General features: G+C 35.6%; 2 protein-coding genes across 2 annotated transcripts; one reads left to right on the forward strand and one right to left on the reverse strand.

The window, feature by feature from the left end:
* The first annotated feature begins 711 nt into the window (after window positions 1-711).
* LOC100253642 (monocopper oxidase-like protein SKU5) lies at window positions 712-6256 on the forward strand. The gene is made up of 9 exons (XM_010664107.3): window positions 712-1059; window positions 2026-2135; window positions 2246-2516; window positions 2603-2741; window positions 3691-4057; window positions 4536-4901; window positions 4976-5054; window positions 5529-5728; window positions 5865-6256. Exons 1-9 carry the CDS (start codon window positions 919-921, stop codon window positions 5968-5970), a joined length of 1779 nt encoding a protein of 592 aa, XP_010662409.1. The 5' UTR covers window positions 712-918; the 3' UTR covers window positions 5971-6256.
* A 4389-nt stretch (window positions 6257-10645) lies between these two features.
* LOC100258785 (NAC domain-containing protein 7) lies at window positions 10646-16299 on the reverse strand. The gene is made up of 4 exons (XM_002264950.5): window positions 15707-16299; window positions 13010-13189; window positions 12618-12889; window positions 10646-11731 (listed from the first exon to the last, which is right to left on the reverse strand). The coding sequence occupies exons 2-4, from the start codon at window positions 13167-13169 to the stop codon at window positions 11084-11086; spliced, it is 1080 nt and encodes a 359-aa protein (XP_002264986.2). The 5' UTR covers window positions 13170-13189; window positions 15707-16299; the 3' UTR covers window positions 10646-11083.
* Between the last annotated feature and the right edge of the window lie 3526 nt (window positions 16300-19825).

Below are 19825 nucleotides of genomic sequence, written 5' to 3' on the forward strand. Positions count from 1 at the left end.
TTTGGAATTTAAACTTTGTTATCAATTTATCATATATTTTCAATTTGGAAACTATAGAAATTATCGGAATCAATAATCAGGCCATGTAAATTAGAAATATTTTTTTTGAATAAAAGAACAAATTACTCAATCTATTTTTATATCGCTTATGATATATTTAATGACTCATATATCTATTTCAAATACATATCCTATTTTTATATAATAAGATTATAAAAATTCACGATAACAATTGAATATATCATATGTATTAATTATCATTTATGACCGATAAATAGTATTTGAACAATTGATCGAATTTCTTATGATGCACAATTGAAACGAGTTCTTACTAATGGTAAAAGAAAAGCTTTAAATGTCGGGAAGCATACGAAATATTAAAATCAAATTTATGAAGAAAAATTTATATTATTAAAAGTTACCGTTAATGTTTATGATGGTGCATGGTGGCATAATTAATTGTGGTTACTCATTTGGTATGAAATCGAAAAGATTCGCATGGATTCATCCACGTGAAATTGAGTTGTAAACAACTAGGAATTAAGATTTATTAATTTATTTTTTATTTTTAACTTTCTTGGAAAACAAGCAAAATTAGTATAGGATTAAAAAATATGTGTACATATATGGGTGACCGGCTGAAGGAGTTGCAGGTGATTGGGGGGCGGGTCTTTTCCAAAGCCGTTTCTAGGGCAACAGGGTGTGTATAGTCTGCGTTTTTTATTATTACAAATTACAAACGAGGACTCCACAAAAAAAAGAGCCGTTTTCTCTCTCTACGCGTCTTCTCTCTTTCTTCCAGACTCTTCCCCTTTCTATACTGCCTCTTCGATCATATGTAAACCCTTCTAAAATCTCTGAAAATTGGGTTCATTATTCACTTTGATACAGTGATACACGCCCACAGTAACCCATTTCATGGAGTTTCTTGGGCACTCAACGTGGGTTCTTGTGCACATTGCGCTCTTCTCTGGCCTCTGTTTCGCTGCAGACCCATTTGTGAATTTCGAGCTGACCTACTCTTTTATCACTGCTTCTCCTTTGGGTGTTCCCCAGCAGGTTTGGGTTTTCGACCTTTTCTGCGTTTTTGTCTTTATTTTTTCATGTGGGTTTGTTTCAGTTTCTTGACAGAGTGATGAACTGGTTGGATTTTCTTTGTTTCCCTTCTCCCCTTTTTTCTTGTGTGGATTTAGTTGTTTTTTGGATTTTTTTTTGGACTGTTATCTATCGGCAATGAGATTCTGATGATTTTTCTTAATGGTTTTTGTGTTTTTTTTTTCTGCATAATCTGATGTTTATGTTCTGGATGCGTTTGCATCGTCTAGTGGGATTTAATATCGCCGGAGTAGATCGGGGTCCCAAATTTTCAGTATAAATAATTTTTTTTGCTCTTTTTTTTATTTTTTTATTTTTTTATTTTTGAATCAGATACAGGGGATTTTTTCCTGTTGGTGAAGCAGATTGGGAGATGTGTAATTGTTGATTATTACGGTTTTTTTTTTTAAATTTTTTTTTTCCGAGTGCTTAATGTTCTACTGGTAGTTAACTGAGAATCTGGGTTTTGGTTATAAGTAGATGAGAGTCCGAAGATAGAATTACGGTTGTTTTTCTTTAATTACCTGGTTTGTGTTTTTTCATTTTTTTTTCCCAGTCATTTATATAGTTGAATCTGATGATGGGGTTTGTGTGTCAATGAGGTTGACTATGGCCTAAATGTCTTCATTAAAGATGTTTTTTCATATGGATTAAGTGAGCTCTCATGATTTTTGATATAGGATGTCTAGTTCCTAATGGACAGAGGAAAAGGGAAAAGTTCTATATGTAGTAAATTGAGGGATGGGGTTTAAGCAATGTTGAAGTCAATCGGGTTCAAGCTTGTGCCTTGGCTTTGTGTTTTTTCCATGTTTTTAAAGTAATTTGTGGCTAATATTGCATATTTAGTCAATTTACGAAGTCTGGTTTTGAAGTTACATTGAGGCAGATAACGATTCAGTCATTTATTCATTTGTGTTACTTTTGTTGCAGGTTATAGCAGTTAATGGAAATTTTCCAGGTCATCCTTTGAATGTTACAACAAATAACAATGTTGTTGTTAATGTGACAAACAAATTGAATGAAGACCTCTTGATCACTTGGTAGGTTTCAACATATTATCTATTCCATACATTGTTTATTTCCTTTAATTAATCTTAGAATTTGCGGAGAAGTAATAATTGTAGTGGATTTGGGGTTGATAATTTTGCAGGCCAGGGGTACAAATGCGCCGTAATTCTTGGCAAGATGGTGTTCTAGGCACAAATTGCCCTATACCATCTAACAGGAAGTGGGATTACCAGTTTCAGGTTAAGGATCAGATTGGCAGTTTCTTCTACTTCCCATCTCTCAATTTTCAGAGAGCAGCTGGTGGCTTTGGGTCATTTATTATTACTAACAGACCAGTTATCTCACTGCCTTTCGCAGCCCCAGATGGGGATATCATACTCCTCATTGGTGACTGGTACACACAAAACCATACGGTGAGTACCCATTTTAGGTAGTGAGTCAAAGGGGAAATTTGATCATAGAATTCAAAGTATAATGTGTGTCTGTGCTTGAATTTTAGGCTCTGCGGCAGACCCTTAATGCTGGAAAAGACCTTGGGATGCCAGATGGAGTTCTCATCAATGGGAAGGGACCTTACAGATACAACACTACTCTTGTACCAGATGGAATAGCATATGAAACAGTTTCAGTTGAGCCAGGTAATACTTTTAGGTTTCATAGAGAAACTCATCTGGTCTAGTAGTCTTTACTCTTTACCATTTAATAAGCATGGAAAAAAGTAATGTCAAGTATTTTATTCTGTTTTTCCTTATTACGAATGACTGAATTTCCTTGGCACTTACGATATCAGGTCCTTAGTTAATTTACATTTGGTGAATACACAATGATCCATTGATTTGATCTGCTATGTGGATGCATTTTTTCATTCAAACCTAGAATCATTCACACATCTATATTGTTTCATGAGGTCCTCAAAATGTCTCACTCTGGGCCTTTAGACTATTGGCATGCTGATACTCAGAGGCTAGAAAATAGTGCCCATTCAGCCATTCAAGAGGACAGTCATCTAACTATCTTTGAGAGCCAACTATTCCTTGATTTTTGTAGCTGTTATGAAATAGTCTCTGATCTTCTTTTGTTTGATTGTGTGTCTTTGAGTTTGCATTTTGTGTGGATAGTTGTTTGATTCTGTTATTTACTTCTGAATAGTAAATATTTTACCTGTGGTTTAGTAGAAAGAGGTGATGTTATTGATTTGATGACACCAAATAATCTGTACCTATCAAAAAAATGACACCAAATAATCTGTGATATGCTTTTGTTTTTTTATATACTTTAAGTTTAGACTTTGTACCATGAGTTAGTATCTACTATTTTGTATGTAATGGTAAACCCATTATCCGTGGTCTGCTAGAAAGATGCCATAAGTTTGATGGTTAGACCAATTAAATTTGGTTGAATTCATTTCTGCATACACAATGGATTGGACATCGCTGATGGTATAGACTCAATATAGCAGGATTATTATGCATTCAAATCTGAGCTTTATCATACTTGCACCATTTGCCTTCTAAAATTGTGCTCTTGCTTTGACACATAGTTTGAACTGTTTGAAATCTTAACCAGTGAGGACATGACATTTTGCAGGAAAAACTTATCGAGTTCGGGTTCACAATGTTGGAATCTCCACTAGTCTGAACTTCAGAATTCAGAACCATAATATGCTTCTAGTGGAAACAGAGGGACATTACACATCACAACAAAACTATAGTAACTTAGATATTCATGTTGGGCAGTCTTACACCTTTTTAGTTACCATGGATCAAAATGCAAGTACCGATTACTACATTGTGGCCAGTGCCAGGTTTGTGAATGAGTCACTTTGGCAAAGAGTTACTGGTGTCGCTGTGTTGCAGTACTCCAATTCTAAAGGAGCTGCAACTGGTCCTCTCCCTCCTGGGCCAGATGACTTGTATGACAAGACATTTTCAATGAACCAAGCAAGATCTATCAGGTTTGTTCTTATACTGCATGGTGTTTAAGAGTTAATTCCTACCATAGGTACATATTTTATTTTCACCTTTTTATTGGAATCCTGATATTGAACTCCCCTTTTGTAGTTAGCCTCCTATAGCTGACCTTTTTATTTTTTTCTTTCAAAGTACATTTACTTTAACCATACCCCTACTAGGTACAGGGCAGTTAGATGTACAGCTGTTCTACTGGTCCCCTCTTTTCTTTTTCATTTTTCGCTTGAGATCAAATTTTGCAGAAAATCTGGTTATCGTTTAATTAACCATTTACATTAAGGCATTTTCTATTCCCCTGCTCCCCTTTAATTGTTTTTCTTGTTTCCTTCTTTTTCTTTTTTTCTTTTTCCTAAAACTTTTTCTATTCCCTTTATTCTTTTTGGTTCTTCCCTTTATATCTAATTTACAGTAGAACTGGTTTTATTTAATCTAACATTCATCATCTCAATTTTTGTTGATCAGGCAAAATGTATCTGCAAGTGGAGCTCGTCCTAACCCACAGGGGTCTTTTCACTATGGTTCAATCAATGTGACTGATACATATGTGTTAAGGAGCATGCCACTAGTGACAATTAACAACACACTTAGGGCTACATTTAATGGGATCTCATTTGTCAATCCCGAGACACCAATCAGGCTGGCTGACCAGCATAAAGTTAAGGGAGCTTACAAGCTTGATTACCCGAAAAAGCCTCTTACAGGAGCACCAAAACTTGATATATCTGTTATCAATGGTACATATAAGGGGTTTATAGAAGTTATATTGCAGAACAATGATACAATAATGCAGAGCTTCCACATGGATGGTTATTCATTTTTTGTGGTCGGGTAGGAGCTCTCTTCTTCTTGTTTACACGATTTTCATCCAAGTTTCATGGGTGTTGACCCTTTGATTTCTACAGGATGGATTATGGTAACTGGACAGAAAGCAGTAGGGGCACATACAATAAGTGGGATGCGATTGCTCGCTGCACAGCACAGGTGTGGTTTTGTCATTTTTATTTATTTATTTTTTATTTAGAGCCATGTTATCTTCTGTTTATTGGAAGAACAGAAAGCTGGAGTTAGTCTTCTGCTTGAAGCTCTCCTTAGGATGAAGTTGTTTAATTTTCAATATTGCCATAGAGACCTTGTCCTCAGGAGATACTTCATTGGTCAGTACTGCAATGTTGACTGCATTTTCCCATTTAGACAAAACTATTACCTGATGATCTGACGAGTGAGTCGAACTGCTTGACCTGTGGATCATAAGAATCTGATGACCGAATAGTGTGTTGCAATAGCTACTGTTGGAAGGATCTAGGGCTAATGATGATATGAACATTTTTTTTTTGAGGATCTGGTGATTAAACGAGTGTTATAGTGTTCGATCATTATGCTTACTATATATGTGTTTTATCAGAGATGCTGTGCAACAGTTAGAATCTTTAAGGATGAATCCTGAAATTCATGTAGGTTTTCCCTGGGGCATGGACAGCAGTGTTAATCTCTCTTGACAATGCTGGAGCATGGAATCTTAGAGTAGAAAACCTTGACAGATGGTATCTGGGCCAAGAAACATACATGAGAATCGTCAATCCTGAGGAAAATGGTGAAACAGAGTTTTCTGCTCCCAGTAATATTTTGTATTGTGGCGCTCTTAAGAATTTGCAAGGGTATATATCTCGAACCTTGTTACATTGACCTCTCTCTCTCTCTCTCTCTCTCTCTCTCTCTCTCTCCCTCTCCCTCTCCCTCTCCCTCTCTCTCTCTTACATTAATGACTTGTACTTCTGTTGTTTTTGTCTTCAGAAGCCAGAATTCAAGTAATGCTCCAATGTTGATCACCGGGTGGAAACTGAAGCTGTTTTTCACACTACTGCTGACACTATCTGCTGCCATTTCCATATCCTGCTAATCCGCAGCAACCTTTCAATGTGTAGGCACCATGGCTATCCTAGTATTGGTTGTTGGAGTTGGGCTTGCTTTGGTTACAGTTTTAGTTTAGGTCAAAACAAGAGTCCTGACTGCAAATTTTCGTGGTGTTATAGACATGTTTTCATTGTCATGTGATTCACCCCATTCCTTGTAATACAGGCAATTGGGAATCCATCATTCTTTGGGTACCTTAGAGTTACACAGATGATAATATCATTTGCAATATGAATTAATTTGATACCCATGTTTCAATGTATTTTCTTTGATGATTCGCTGTCCCTGTTTGCTTTGGAATCAATCAGTTTTGTTGTTCAACATATCACATATTTTTTTTGGTCATTAATCTGGTGATGATTCAACTTTGAACATTTTTTCTTGACGGGTCTAGAAACAGCTTCAGGAGGCATAATCTTGATAAAGAATCAATCAACATCCGATTAAAGGGACATAGCACATTGTTTGATGTTACTAAAACTTATTTTGAGAATTTTATCTTGTAAATCTCTTCTCGTTTCTTCATCTTCTACTAGAATCCATTTCAATGGATGCTGCATTTTCTGGGTTTTTGAGGCTAAGACATTTCTTTTTGGCTCAATGCGAAAGATTTCATTTGAATGAACTTTGTTGATGTATCATTAGTCTTACAAAGTTTCTGTTAAATATTTATCAACAGTAGAGCCCATGTAGGACAAGAGGGAGGAAATTAGCTTAAGGCTTGAAGGATTCATGGGTTTGCCAAATTGTTTGAAAGCTAACTGCTAAGGCCAAGACTTCCGTTATACATGCTGCTTCTTTCTTGTGCATTCCTTCACTTGTGGCTTGTTTATACCATTGTACCTTTCAATTTTGTCAACCAAAACACGCGTACACATAGAATGCACCAACACTCGAGAATCCATTAATAAAAGGGAATGAGATGGTGAAACTCTAAAAAAACCTCTCAATGTGACTACTTCAAAAATAAAACCCGAAAACATATTAATATATAATGATGGCAAATTCGTCATTCATAATATTAAAAAATTACTTAAGGGGCAACTCGACCACTGGAATCCATAAAGAATTTTTATATATAATATAGAGATTTCTATTTGCCATGTAAAAAAAATCTAAATTCCTAATCCTTCTTTTGAAAGTTTTTCAATGAATGCATTACACCTTCACTATACCCCAGAAGAACTTTTCAACCTATATATATATATATATATATATAAAGGGCCTTAACTCCCAACTTCATTAGTAGGGAATTCAAATCTCAAACCTCTTACAGCTTAAAATGCATCAAATTGGAAGCCTTAGTTAGAAATAAATAAAATATTAAACTCTTTAAAAATCAGAACAGCTTTTGGGGAGTGGAAGGGCTGGGCAGAATAAGGGGCTGACCCATTCTATTTTACTCTATCTTGGAAGAGCACTCAAGGTTTTGGGCATGTGCTTGTCTGAACATCGCTAGGTATTGAAGTTAATGAAAGTGTTTTGCCTGTTCTTTTTTAGAAACTCAACAAGTTCAACCTTGAAGATCAAGGAAACATCAATCAGTAAATAAATTAATGGCTGTCTCCTTTTTGGCTTTCCTTTACTTGCAGTGAAAGCTCTCTCTTTACACATGAGAAGGAGCTACATCAGAACAGGGTTTTAGTCACGTGAGTTCTGAGAAATCTCTCTCTCTCTCTCTCTCTCTCTCTCTCTCTCTTTCTCTCTCTCTCTCTCTCATAACTATATAGATGATTAAAAAATTTATGATTTATTCTCTGTTGGGTCCAGGAAATTAACAACATAAACTTGCATATTTTGAACTTCAAATCCAAAACTAATCCACCCTCAGTAGCTAAATTTCTTAATTATTATGCTAGAAGATAATGGTCAATCACCCACTAACAGATTCAATGACATGGGCATGCAAATTTATGCAAAATAAAGAACATCTTATATAGAATATATTTGAAAAAGCGGTTTATTGTGCCAGTTTGATAGTTGTAGGATCAATTTATGCTAGAATGGAACTCCACACCTACTTAGCTGTAGTCTGTTAAGAAAGTGGAATACTAGGAAAGAGCCTATTGTTGAAGATATGTGGTGTTTGGATTTCTAATTAAATTGCAGCCTAAAATGAAGAATCCCCTTTCTCAAATTAGAATCGTGGAATCCTTAGCCTCGAAGATTTATAGGAATTGGATGTGTTGGGAAAAGTGGGGAAGAACATGATATGTAACAACCAAAGACAAGCAATCAAATAGGTATATTCTTCTATCCTTCTGTTTGTAACTGGCTTTTCAACATATAAGCCTCCTGTCTCCCAAGTTAAAAAAGCCTGCAGATATATAGAAAAGGGACGCCATTTTCCAAAGCAAAAGGAGGTTGAGTACAGTCCTTACTTATGTGGAAACCCCTATATCAATGAGAAACTAGGGTTTCGATTTTGACACAAAAAGTAATGTAAACTTAAAGATTGGTGGGGCACAAGTGTTTGGATTTTGTGTGTGGAAAGAAGAACATAATAGCAGTCACATGGAGTTGTTTGAGGGTGTCAATGATGGTGTCTTCCCATACAAACAACATATTCATAAAACCCTAATTATTCAGTCACCCCCCAAGTGCCCTTCTTCATGCCACATTGCCATGCGTATGGCTATCCTTTTGACTCTCCTTTACAGACAACAAAACCCAAATTGGAAGGAAGTAAACTCCACCTCAATTTTAGTCAGCATTGACTCCAAAATCCCTTTTCCTCCTAAAGAAGCATTGACTCTTCGATCCTTTCTTCCTAGGATTCCTTCTATTCATGATCTCTCTCTCTCTCTCACTCACTCACTCACTCAATGAGTATGTCAAATCTTATTCCTTAAAGGGACTTCCAAGCATGACTTTGCGACAGTAAACCAGCTCTCCTTTCACATTAATAGCATCACTGCATGCTCTATATTTTCATACTCTTACACAAGTTTCGTTCGTAGTGTACTTCTCCTAGTAAAACCATCTAGGCTTCTTGGTTCAAATTCTATCTGAATTGTTCGTCTTTTGTATCCTTCAAATTTGCTATCACTTTCTTCCCCTAACCTCGCAGTTTAGGAATTCGTTCTTGTTGCTGTTCTCTTTTTCTTCCTTGCATGAATGGTTGAAGCTGAGTGCTTTCATATAAAGCTTATCTTGGCTTGTCATTTGCTTATCTTTCCTAACTGTACTTGTCATTTGCCTCTGAGCATAGCTTCAGCAATGCAAGTAAAAAGCTTTGGAGTCCTGGAGTCCGATAAGCAAAGATAAGTTCAATGTTATTCTCAATGTCTTACACCTAATGAGCTCTGCATTTTGTTTCTGTTTGATTCATACTCTTTGCAATGGAACACAGTCGGTCTTTTATAATTTTCTAAAGCTTAACCTAAAGGATTAGCTTTTGCTCTTCCATTTTTCTTTTAGTATGTCCACAGCTTTTGCTCTTCCATTTTTCCTTTAGTATGTCCACGAAACAGAAAGCTGTCTTAGGAAACCAGCACTACATACTCTTTCTTCCCTATTTAGTTGTCATCCAAGTGAATAGTCATACTAAGAGTGCGTTTGTAAGTGATTTTAGAAAGCATTTTTAATCTTTCTAACACTTGAATGATAAAAAATTTCAAGTATTAGAAATATTAAAAGCACTTTCTATAATCACCACCAAACGGGCTCTAATTCATTCTATACTCTTTTGGTGTCTGGCGCCTGCTATCCCACTTATATTTTCAGTTCTTGACTGATCTGTCTTTTAGGCTTTTTTGCAAACTTAGTTTAGTTTTTTCACTACAAATGTAACTATTTTTGAACTATTATTTCATATGTAATACATAACTTGATCATTACGATGAGGTAGAGCCCATTTTGCCAGGTATAAGCGGATTCCATCAAAACAATTAGTGTTGTTTTGATGGATTGATGAGTAAGCAATACCACTTTGCTTAGCAGCCCTTCTATTTGTCTTAGTAAAATGAAGTCCTGGCCATGATTTGTCTAATCGAGTAACATATCCTCAAGAAGCAACTTTCTGTTATTTTACTTGCTTGGCGTGCACTCCTGCATCTTCCTCTCTATGATAGGTACAATAAGCTACAAAATCCCTACTTTAACAAGATATAATACTTAAGACCCTTGTTTACTAATAAATTTGGTGGCTTTCATTCAAGCATGCGTCCTCGAAGTTACATGTCATATTGCAGATATAGAAGTCATTTTCATGAAAGGATATAAGTTCTCCAAGCAACTAAAAATTTTGTCTTCTTGTAGTGAATGCCAATTTTCATGCACAATTTTCTGATTCAATTGGCCTTATGTGCCTTCTAAGAAACGAATACTCTGTGTGCCTTATTTGTCATATTTGCTAAGAAGCGATTCAGTTAGCGTTTCTTTGTCTAACAATACATATCATAGTTGAATTGCATATTTTCCTTCTTTTTTGCTAGAGTGTCTTCAATGTTGGAACTCTAGTTCTTTTAGCTCGTACATCTTTTCACTAATCAAATGAATTTCATACCATAAATTGAGCAATTCTATATTTCATTTCTTTTCCTCTAAATTGAATCTTTGCATTGAAATAGAGAATAGAGGGAGAAAAAAAAGGCCAATAACTGCAGATATTTATCTATAGAGCTAGTGCGGCAGAATTTCATGGACTAAATATATGTATATATACAAAAGAAGAAAGACAATATTCTTCTATTTCAAGTTCAACCAGCGTACAAACATATCGGTGAGCGACCACAGGTCCACTCTATAAAGTATAAACAGCACAGTCGGCTGCTAGACCAGGCTATGTAATAGAGCCCATTACATGCATGCAAACAATGCTACAAGTACTCCATGCCTTTCACAGCAACACTCAGCTCTGCAGGCCTAGCAATACTTATATACTACTAGAAATATGGTTTTTGACTCACTAGTTTCATAGCATTAATTACTTAATACCGAGGTTTTTCTAGCCAGATGATCAACAGCTAGAGTTATATTGTTATAGTTTTATTATGTACAGGAAGAGGAACCATACGTATGATATCATATCGATCCCTTTTTCTTCTGCCTGAACTTCCTATGATCAGTATATACCACCGAATCTCTATCGCAGGGTTTCATTTCCACAGCTCAATTTGACAACTTGAAGTCGATGTTGAGGCATTCTCAGGCACTGCTTCTTCTTTGTTCAGATGTTGGACAAGCAAATTTGGGTGTTCAGCTGCATGAAAGAGAGTGGCTGCATTCGATGAGTAGTTATTTTCCTTGGAAACATCTTCATGGCTGAGCTGAGAAGCAACAAACTTGTGGAGAACTCGCCAATCTGTGACTTGATCCACCGCCAGCTCGTTATTATTGTATACATAGATGGGGTGCAAGTTTTGTTCATGGGCTTGTTGGCGAATATGTTCATCCTGGGTAAGTGAAGGGGACTGCAAAGTGGTTCCATGGTTTATGTCAATACCGTATGCAACCATAGAGTTGCAGCTTACAGTGGTTGCTGCTGTTTGCAAAAGTTTTGGGCTCTCTAGGAGAGGGAGCTGGAGGAATTGCTCGTGTGGAATCTGGTACTGCAGGTCTATCTCTTTCTTGCAGGAATAAGGGAGATGGTAAGCCATATTAGAGTGAGAGTTCTGTTTTGGTGATTCCAACTCCGGCATGAACGAGACTTGATCATCATACCAACATGGTGACTCATGCTCGCTCATTTTCCTCACCGTTGCTATTCTCTTCTTGAACACTCTGCACACAACCCAACCTTCTTCCTGCTTCAATATCACTAAATTCATATCAGTTGACATGATAAGTAGTTTCATTAGTTTCAGGGGAAAAAAAAAGCCGAAAAAGGAGTGAAGTAGGAAAAAAAAAAGTCAATCACTAAGTTTATTAGGGGGGCATTTAGATGCGTCTTGATGCTTAAACAATTCACTGTGGTTTACGTGGGATTTATAAGTCCATCTTGTTCTTTCCTAGGATGTCACAAAACCCTTTTTCTCCTTATTCTTTAGACATTATCTCTACTTTGTTCTCATGATTTTTTGTCTCTATGTCACATTACCAACTTGGGTGTCAAAGGCATTGTTAAGCATTTGGACTCACTGGATTTTCATAATAAGTTTCATCTTATAATTCATTCTTTCTGGATCTTTAAGTTACATTTCTTTCTCTTACTGGATCTTTAAGCATAACATGATTTCATGATAATTTATGATCCTGGAAATCATTATTAATTTCATGATTCCATTCCTGACAATTTGAAAAGTTGTACAAGGAGCTTCAGAGCATGCAATCCTATACATCTGTCTTGAACATGATAAAAAGTTTCAGATTAAAATAGCTTGCATATGGCTATGATTTGTATCTTGAAGATGATAAAAACAACTTAGCTCATCATCTTCAGCTTCCCACTAGGTTTCACTGAGTGAGTGAGTGAGTGAGTGTGTGTGTGTGTGTGCGCGCGCGTGAGAGAGAGAGAGAGAGAGATAGTTTCCTACCAAAAGTGCTAATGCTCAAGTGCTCGATAAGATTACTGGGATCTTATTTGTTTGGAAAAGGAAATGAATGAGACGAGCTGGCCATGTATGAATAAGAAAACTTTTTTTTCATAGGAAAGAAATAAGCTTTTGAAGTTAAATGATTGAGAAAACTTGCCTGAGGAGTCCCATTCTCATCTGTTTCAAGTCGGTATTCATGCATAATCCAATCTGATTTTTGACCATTCGGGGCTCGACCTTTGTAAAAGACTAAGGTCTTCCTCATGCCAATCAAGTCATGCTTAGAGTAAATAGCTTTGTCTCTTCCTGTTGCTTTCCAAAATCCAGCCGCTGTAGCCCTATTTGTTCGAGTCCCAGTCGGATACTTCTTATCTTTATGGCTAAAAAAGTACCATTCATTTTGCTCATCCGTTCCTATTCTGCAAAGTTCTGTTCAAATTTACAAAGTCAACTTAGTTCGGTTAACAATACATTTGTTAATTTGGGTAGTTTAATTCTAAGGATAGAGTTCATTCTATTGATGGGAATGATTGTAAAATCATGGAATACCTTGAAGATCCCATGGCTCTATTTTATAGAGATCAACATCCTTAATGACATCTAGGTCAATTCTTCTTGAAGTAACCTTTTTTCTGAGGTAGTAATCTACGAGCTCTTCATCAGTTGGATGGAACCGAAAACCAGGGGGAACATGTGCAAAGGTATTCATATCCTCCAATGTACGTAGTCCTGCTATTCATTTAGCATAATACATAAGCATATTATCATTCCAAATTCAAATAGCAAGCAGTGGCTAATTAACCATGCCTATTATACAAATAGAAAGTATTATTTCATGTAGTGGATCATGGAAGGACTTAAGTTATTTACTAATTGAACTTTCCCATCTCTAAGTAGATACAATTGATCTAAGTAGAACAATTAAATATAATGTAAACCGCAAAAACATAGGTAGATGTCTAAGCAAGAAGATTATTGATCACTTCCTAAAAATTTGATCTGATTTTCGTACCATCTCAAGGAATTTCAATCTTACAAGGTCGGGACTAGCTTTCTCCCTTCTTATATTTCATGGGAAAATCGAAGACCATAACGACCCACCATTTGGGTCCAAAGTAAACAATATCTACAGAGTTAGGAGCGGGTCATTACTAAGACAGTTGGAAATATTTTATTTTGCTTTGAATGGAAATTAAGTTCATTCACAAGAAATTAGTTTTCCTATATTTCTAATAGTATGGTGGAAATATAGGAAGAATCACTAGGTTATGATGTTTGCTCTTTGAACAAATGCATATTGCTTGAATATTCAAAGTGTGTGTATATATACATAGGGCTAGAACTCAAGCTTATGTTGCAGAACTTTTCCCTTGGCAATAAGTAATTAATAATTATAAATAAATAAGACATGGAAATTAAACTTGAAAAATTTTACATTTGAGTTATGTATTCTATATTTTTGGATAGGCTTTGGAAGAACATAGTGTTAATAATTTTCAGTTGGTTTTCACTTCATCCAATACAAAAAGGAACATAAATATTTGGTCACTGAAAACACATGGAAACATGGGATTAATTCTTAATTAAGGAGCACTTACTTACTTCGAATCACTCCTTCGAGAGTATATTAATCAAAATAAAAATTGCTTTATATAGAAAAGCTTTATCAATACCATCTAAACTTCTAATGTATGCACATGAATTTTGTTTATTCATGTAAAGCAAGGATTCTAAGTAGTAATTTTCATTTGGGATTTTAAGGCTAATTCATTTCCAACTTTCTGATCCATGTATTTCCGAAAGAATGAATGCAGATGAGATCAGCTTTCCATGTAACCAAAATGAAACCATGCATGATGAGTAAACAAGAAATAAAAATGCATGGTTGAATCAATTACTGGACATTCAATATATACAAGAAATTTAAATAAGCACTAATTGTTTTGTTGATCGCCTGAAGTCAAGAGGGTTGAAGTACATATTCTATAACACAAACAAGTTCAAGACCTCTCCTAATTATGAATTTACTTGCTTCAAATGCCTGTATGGGCATGAAGGACCTAATCATTATGTTCGACGAAATTTCTTAAGCAAGGAGATAACATAACATCGCATGTAAACATAGGCATGTATGCAAAAAACTTCAGAAGCACACTCTAGCTTTAATTCATGTGTACTTATTACAATGTGAGTATGTCGATTCAGTGGCTTATAATTGTTTTCCAAGTTGATATGCAATTCAATGACATTATAAAGATGAGTGAAAAATAAACAAATAAAGAATAGTGTTTCTCATGTTATATGATAATTAAGCATCATTTCAGAATTCAGAAATGAATTCTGAGATATGTGATAATTAAAAAGGGACATGTAATCATGAAATATTCAATTGGGTGAATGAAGAATAAGCGTTGACAATCCTATGTTTCTCTTTGTTGGATCATCATTCTCTAGTTAGTGCTATATTTACATTAAAGAAATGATTCATAGAGCAAAAAGATCAAATGGTTGGATGTGAACTAAATTTTAAAATCACATGAATTCTTTTCTTTAACATGAAAGCTAGACAGTACTTGTGAATTCTTATGATATTCAAGAGAAACTGATCCAAAGAGTAGAAGATCAAATGGTTGGATATGAACTAAATTGAATTCACTTGAATTTCTTCTTCAACATAGAATAGCTGTGAGTTCTTATGACATTCAACAGAAACTATTGATCCTAATCGATTATATGGTCCTGGTGCAGCCATATGTGGTAAGCTAACATGCGGTATCATTTCGACCATACCAAAAGAGAAAGAAAAAGGAAAAAAACAAACATTAGATATCACCAGCATGACAAGAAAAATGCAAATGACCTCCCATCGTAAGTGTCACTCATAGTAACTCTTCAGTGCAAGATCATCAAAATACCTAGAGGTATGGGGGAAAAAAGGAACATTCATCTTCTGAAGTAGAAGAAGCATAAAACCAAAGATAAAGACTAACGAGATTATAATAGCTGGCTAGAAATTATTTTCATAAGCATTTTTGTTGTCACAAGACTAGTTGAGATTATAGATCTGCTATAAAGGAGGCCTCCACTCCAACCCACCTTGTAACCTCAATATCTTCATCCAAACAGATGATCCATAATATCAAATCACTACCCATGTAAGAAAAAAAAAAAACCCCAACAAAGAAAAAAAAACATTGTGATCCAAGAAGAGAAGAAAATAAAGCTCACAGATCAGGTAAGAAAGACCTTTAGCGCTTGAAACCCACAAAGCACAGATCCGAGGAAGAGAATTGAGCTGGGGTTTTAGGCTTTTACAGGTTCCAACTTTAGTGGAGAGGCTTCCCAACCAGACAAGATTGAGAGACAAAAAAGAACAAGCAAAGGAGGAAAGGAAAAGAAAAAGAGAATAAAGCAGATATCCTCGGGAATTGCAGCCCTAAACACTAGTGATGATCCCAGGAACAGTGGTCCAGGGATGTGGAAGGAGAGAGTGGGCTGGGATCCCGAGGACTGTGTTTATGTTCTGTGTTTCCGAAAAAAGGAAAGGGCTGAGGAATGGGAGAAAGGGGAAGGAGTAGGGTTAAATAGGAAAAAGAAAAATGTAGAGATATGAAAGTTGAAAGTGATGATGAAAGAATACTAGAAAGAAAGCAGAGTCATCTGGGGTTTCACTGTCATGTGGGGAGGGGTGAATTGGTGGGAAAGCGTCGGGCGGGAAAAAAGGTGGCGGAAATGAAGCTGAAGGGTGTGCCACCTCCACCACCCGCCACTGATGTAGACTTGATATGAGAAGAGGCGAAGTGAGTGTGCTGTGGCTCTTGTAATTGTAAGCAGAGAGATCACTTGAGAGAGAAGGTCAAGACAAGTGAGAGGGATGACCCCATTGTCAAGGTCTCAAGGTTGTTGTTTAGCGGTGTTTAGAAGACCCCGAAAAGGTTGAATAGAATATTGCGGGGGTGCATATTGGTGGGTGATGTAATGGAACAGCGTCTGGCCAAAAGTTTTGTATGCCCCATTTCCTGGCGTGGCCCCCTCTTCCAATTCCCATTTCCTACCATCAATCCTACCCAATCCCCAAATCCATGTAATCCCCATTCGAATCATACTTTTTCAATTTATCCCACTTTTTTTAAACATTGAAGTGCTTCCTAGTTATACCCTAAAGTCTTCTTACATCCTCTTATTTTACACGTATCTTTCAAATTTGTATTTCACCCTTCAACTTAATTGTTTATTTTATCAATTAAGATATCGTCTACAACAAGATTTAAGTCTTGTTTAGATAATCTATTTCTAGCTTTAATTAAAATATGAAATTAAAATAAAAATTACAATTTCGATGGAGATAATATCAGTATTATTGTACAAGAAAAATCTTTTTATATAATTCAAAATAGAATTCTTACCATAAGTAATAATTTCTTTGAATCAAATTAGCCAAATAGACTTCAAAAAATCTTATTAAACTTAAAAAGGAAAAAAAAAGTTTAAGTCAATCCAGACAGCCTTAATACTCTTATAAATGATAAAAGGAGTAAAAATTAGAAAGCATTTTTAAGTGACTTTTTGAATTTATTATGGAAGATATATCCAACTTGAATAATCTCATGTAGTAGCATTGGGTGTAACTTCTCCTCCAAACAAATTTTGCTTCAAAAGGAAAAAAAAGAAAAATGAAAAACGCATACACACTAATCAACTTATATTGGCTTTTTAGTTTTCTTGTTGATGTTGTAAGAGAATATCTTAACCAAGGGGTTAACAATCAAGATTGGTGTTCTTTTGAAAAGCAACAAATGTTTTTTTTCCACTAATTCTTCAACAAACCTTATAATATAAATGAAACATACTCCTACTTCATTGAAAAGTTTGGTAGCGACTAATAATTAAGCCACACAACCCACTACTACGACCCTCCACTTGCTCATTTACATCAAAGAACCACATTCACAAGCCAATAGCTTAAAATTAGAATCATTCATGGGCCTCGTCAACCCAAGGAGCATCGCTCAGTATTTTCTCGACAGCCAATCAGAAAAATCTGAAGTAAGCCTAATGTGTATTAGAGAGAGATTTCCAAAATTGTCCTTCCCAATAAACATATAAATATATTAGAGATGGACATCATTGAACGTACCGGCTTTGCTCGTGACCGATACGTTACACCCTCCACTCCCCACTCTCATTATTACACTCCATTATACAAATTTTCTCCGTCTCTCAGCTCGCTCCTCAGCCCAAGCCCCGTTTCAACTCCCGTTCTGTACTCCCTCTTTTCCGCTCTTTTCCATTTACAAAGGGGCATTTTCGGTAATTTGAGCAATAAGATCTCCGGCATTAAAGGTGGCAATCTCCCATTGGTTTGTTACTTTGATAGCCTCATCCGCACTGCCACATAGCCTTCACGTGCTGCCTTATTACGTGGGCCCACTACTATGAACATCGTGAGAGCGACATTTCTCCAAATTTCAAACTTCGAATGATTGCGGGCCGCCAGCCGAATGAGCCGTGTCCCAGACGTGCCGAGCCAGGGTTAGTGTGGTGGATGGCGGGGCCCACAGCGGTGAATGGGAATGATGCGCCTTTGAACACAAGTACGTGGCGGCTTGCGGTCCGGCGTGGGCTAGCCATTATGATTGAGCTCGCAACTTGGCGTGGGTCCCCTCACTGTCACGTGCCATAACAAGCTTGCACGTGTAACTAGCCCAAGAACGAGCATTGATTTTGATGTGACCGATTCCATCGTTAAGTGTTGTGTCGTAGGTTATAAGCCGTCGATCGAATCTACATGACATTTGGAGTGGCGTATAGTTCTATTGAGTGGGACCCAGTATAATTTATACGATATATTACAAGATCATAGCCGTCGATTAGGGGACTATACAAATACAATATATAAATAGAAAGTAATGAAGTGAAGCAAAAGTCTCACACGTGATCGGACGGTCATCTTTCATCACCACCTTCCTATTCCGTATTTACCACGTGTTCATATTAAAATCAAATTATTATTTTGTTAGAGCCCTAAAATAAATAAAAAATCACATACCTTTCAAGTCAGTCAAAAAGATAAATCAATAAAAAAAAATACCATATTTCCAACAAGTAGCCTAAATAATAATAAAAGAAGTACTATTTTTGGTAGAATATTTATATATAAATTCATAATCATGAAAGAAATTAAGTGAATAAAAAATAAATTTGAATATTCGTTTTTAGGCTGAAAGCAAACTTGTCTTTGTGTAAATGAATTATAATAAATAATAAATACCAAAAAGATGGAAAATAAAATAATATGATGTGGGGCGGAGATGAAATCATGTGGGCCCAACTTTACAATCATGACGACTATAGCACATCATTGCTTCCGTCCTAACGCTTCTTTTGGGTGTCCAGTGAATGCCCGTCGTATGATTACGTGGCACACTTTGGATGGCTGTACTTCACCGCAACCAATAAGGATGCGGCTTCTCCAATATACCTTGGGTCCCACCACTTTATAGCTACGGCCCCAGGTTCTAGCACCTATAGCTTGCATCGGGAGTTCCCATATGAATGTCCACGTGGAAATCTATCATTGGTCCGTGCCCATCGAGAAGCATGTGACAGACCAGATTGCCCTTGATTGCCTTTAAGGCTTCCAAATAATTAATGTTATAATTAGAGGCAGATCATCTGCCTGGTTTAGTAGTCAAACAATGGGCTTACGCCCTCTAATGTCCTTTTTCTTGTCATTCTGTACTTGTCGTAGTCTCTCTCTCTCTCTTTTTAAAGAATAATATTCCAATTTATGAATATGTAACATTTTTTTTTATAAGATTATGAGATATTTACTCTAAATCTCTTCCATAATCCTGGCCAAATTAAGAAAATAATTACATTTTTGACCCACTCAAATTATTTTTATTTTAATAAATAGATTTTTTTTTTTGAAGTATATTAGAAGTTTAGAATTATTTATATTCTCCTAATTAACTCAAAGAGTTATTAGAAAAAGCAGTAATACTCGTATATAAGAAAACCACTTCATAAATAAAAAAATCGGTTATTCAACATTTTTTTTATGATCAAAATTCCTAAATAGCTAAAATTAAAAAATAATTTTAAATTGTTAGGTGGTGTTTTTTTTTTACTTAATTTTAAATAGAGCCTTAATGTTTAATAGTGTTAAATATTTTGTTGTTTGTTTTTATAGTATTTTATTTTTATTAAGTATTAAAAAGTAAAGAAAAACCAATATATTGTTTTTTTATTTAGAAAAAATTACATATTTTAGATTTTTTTTATTTAATAAAAAATTTATAATAAGTCATAAAAAAACAAAAAATCAAACAACTTAAATTATGAAAACAAATTACTTTTACC

This window comes from Vitis vinifera, chromosome 16 (genome assembly GCF_030704535.1).
Source record: "Vitis vinifera cultivar Pinot Noir 40024 chromosome 16, ASM3070453v1".
Classification (NCBI taxonomy): domain Eukaryota; kingdom Viridiplantae; phylum Streptophyta; class Magnoliopsida; order Vitales; family Vitaceae; genus Vitis; species Vitis vinifera.

Bases quoted from the DNA above. Each gene is read 5' to 3' on its own strand.
- LOC100253642 (XM_010664107.3), top strand. From the start codon at position 919: ATGGAGTTTCTTGGGCACTCAACGTGGGTTCTTGTGCACATTGCGCTC. The intron at 4,902-4,975 runs GTAGGAGCTCTC...TGATTTCTACAG, and splicing joins TATTCATTTTTTGTGGTCGG to GATGGATTATGGTAACTGGA. The intron at 5,055-5,528 runs GTGTGGTTTTGT...AAATTCATGTAG, and splicing joins TTGCTCGCTGCACAGCACAG to GTTTTCCCTGGGGCATGGAC.
- LOC100258785 (XM_002264950.5), bottom strand. From the start codon at position 13,169: ATGAATACCTTTGCACATGTTCCCCCTGGTTTTCGGTTCCATCCAACT. The intron at 12,890-13,009 runs GTATTCCATGAT...AAATTTGAACAG, and splicing joins AGAGCCATGGGATCTTCAAG to AACTTTGCAGAATAGGAACG. The intron at 11,732-12,617 runs GCAAGTTTTCTC...ATATTGAAGCAG, and splicing joins ATGAGAATGGGACTCCTCAG to GAAGAAGGTTGGGTTGTGTG.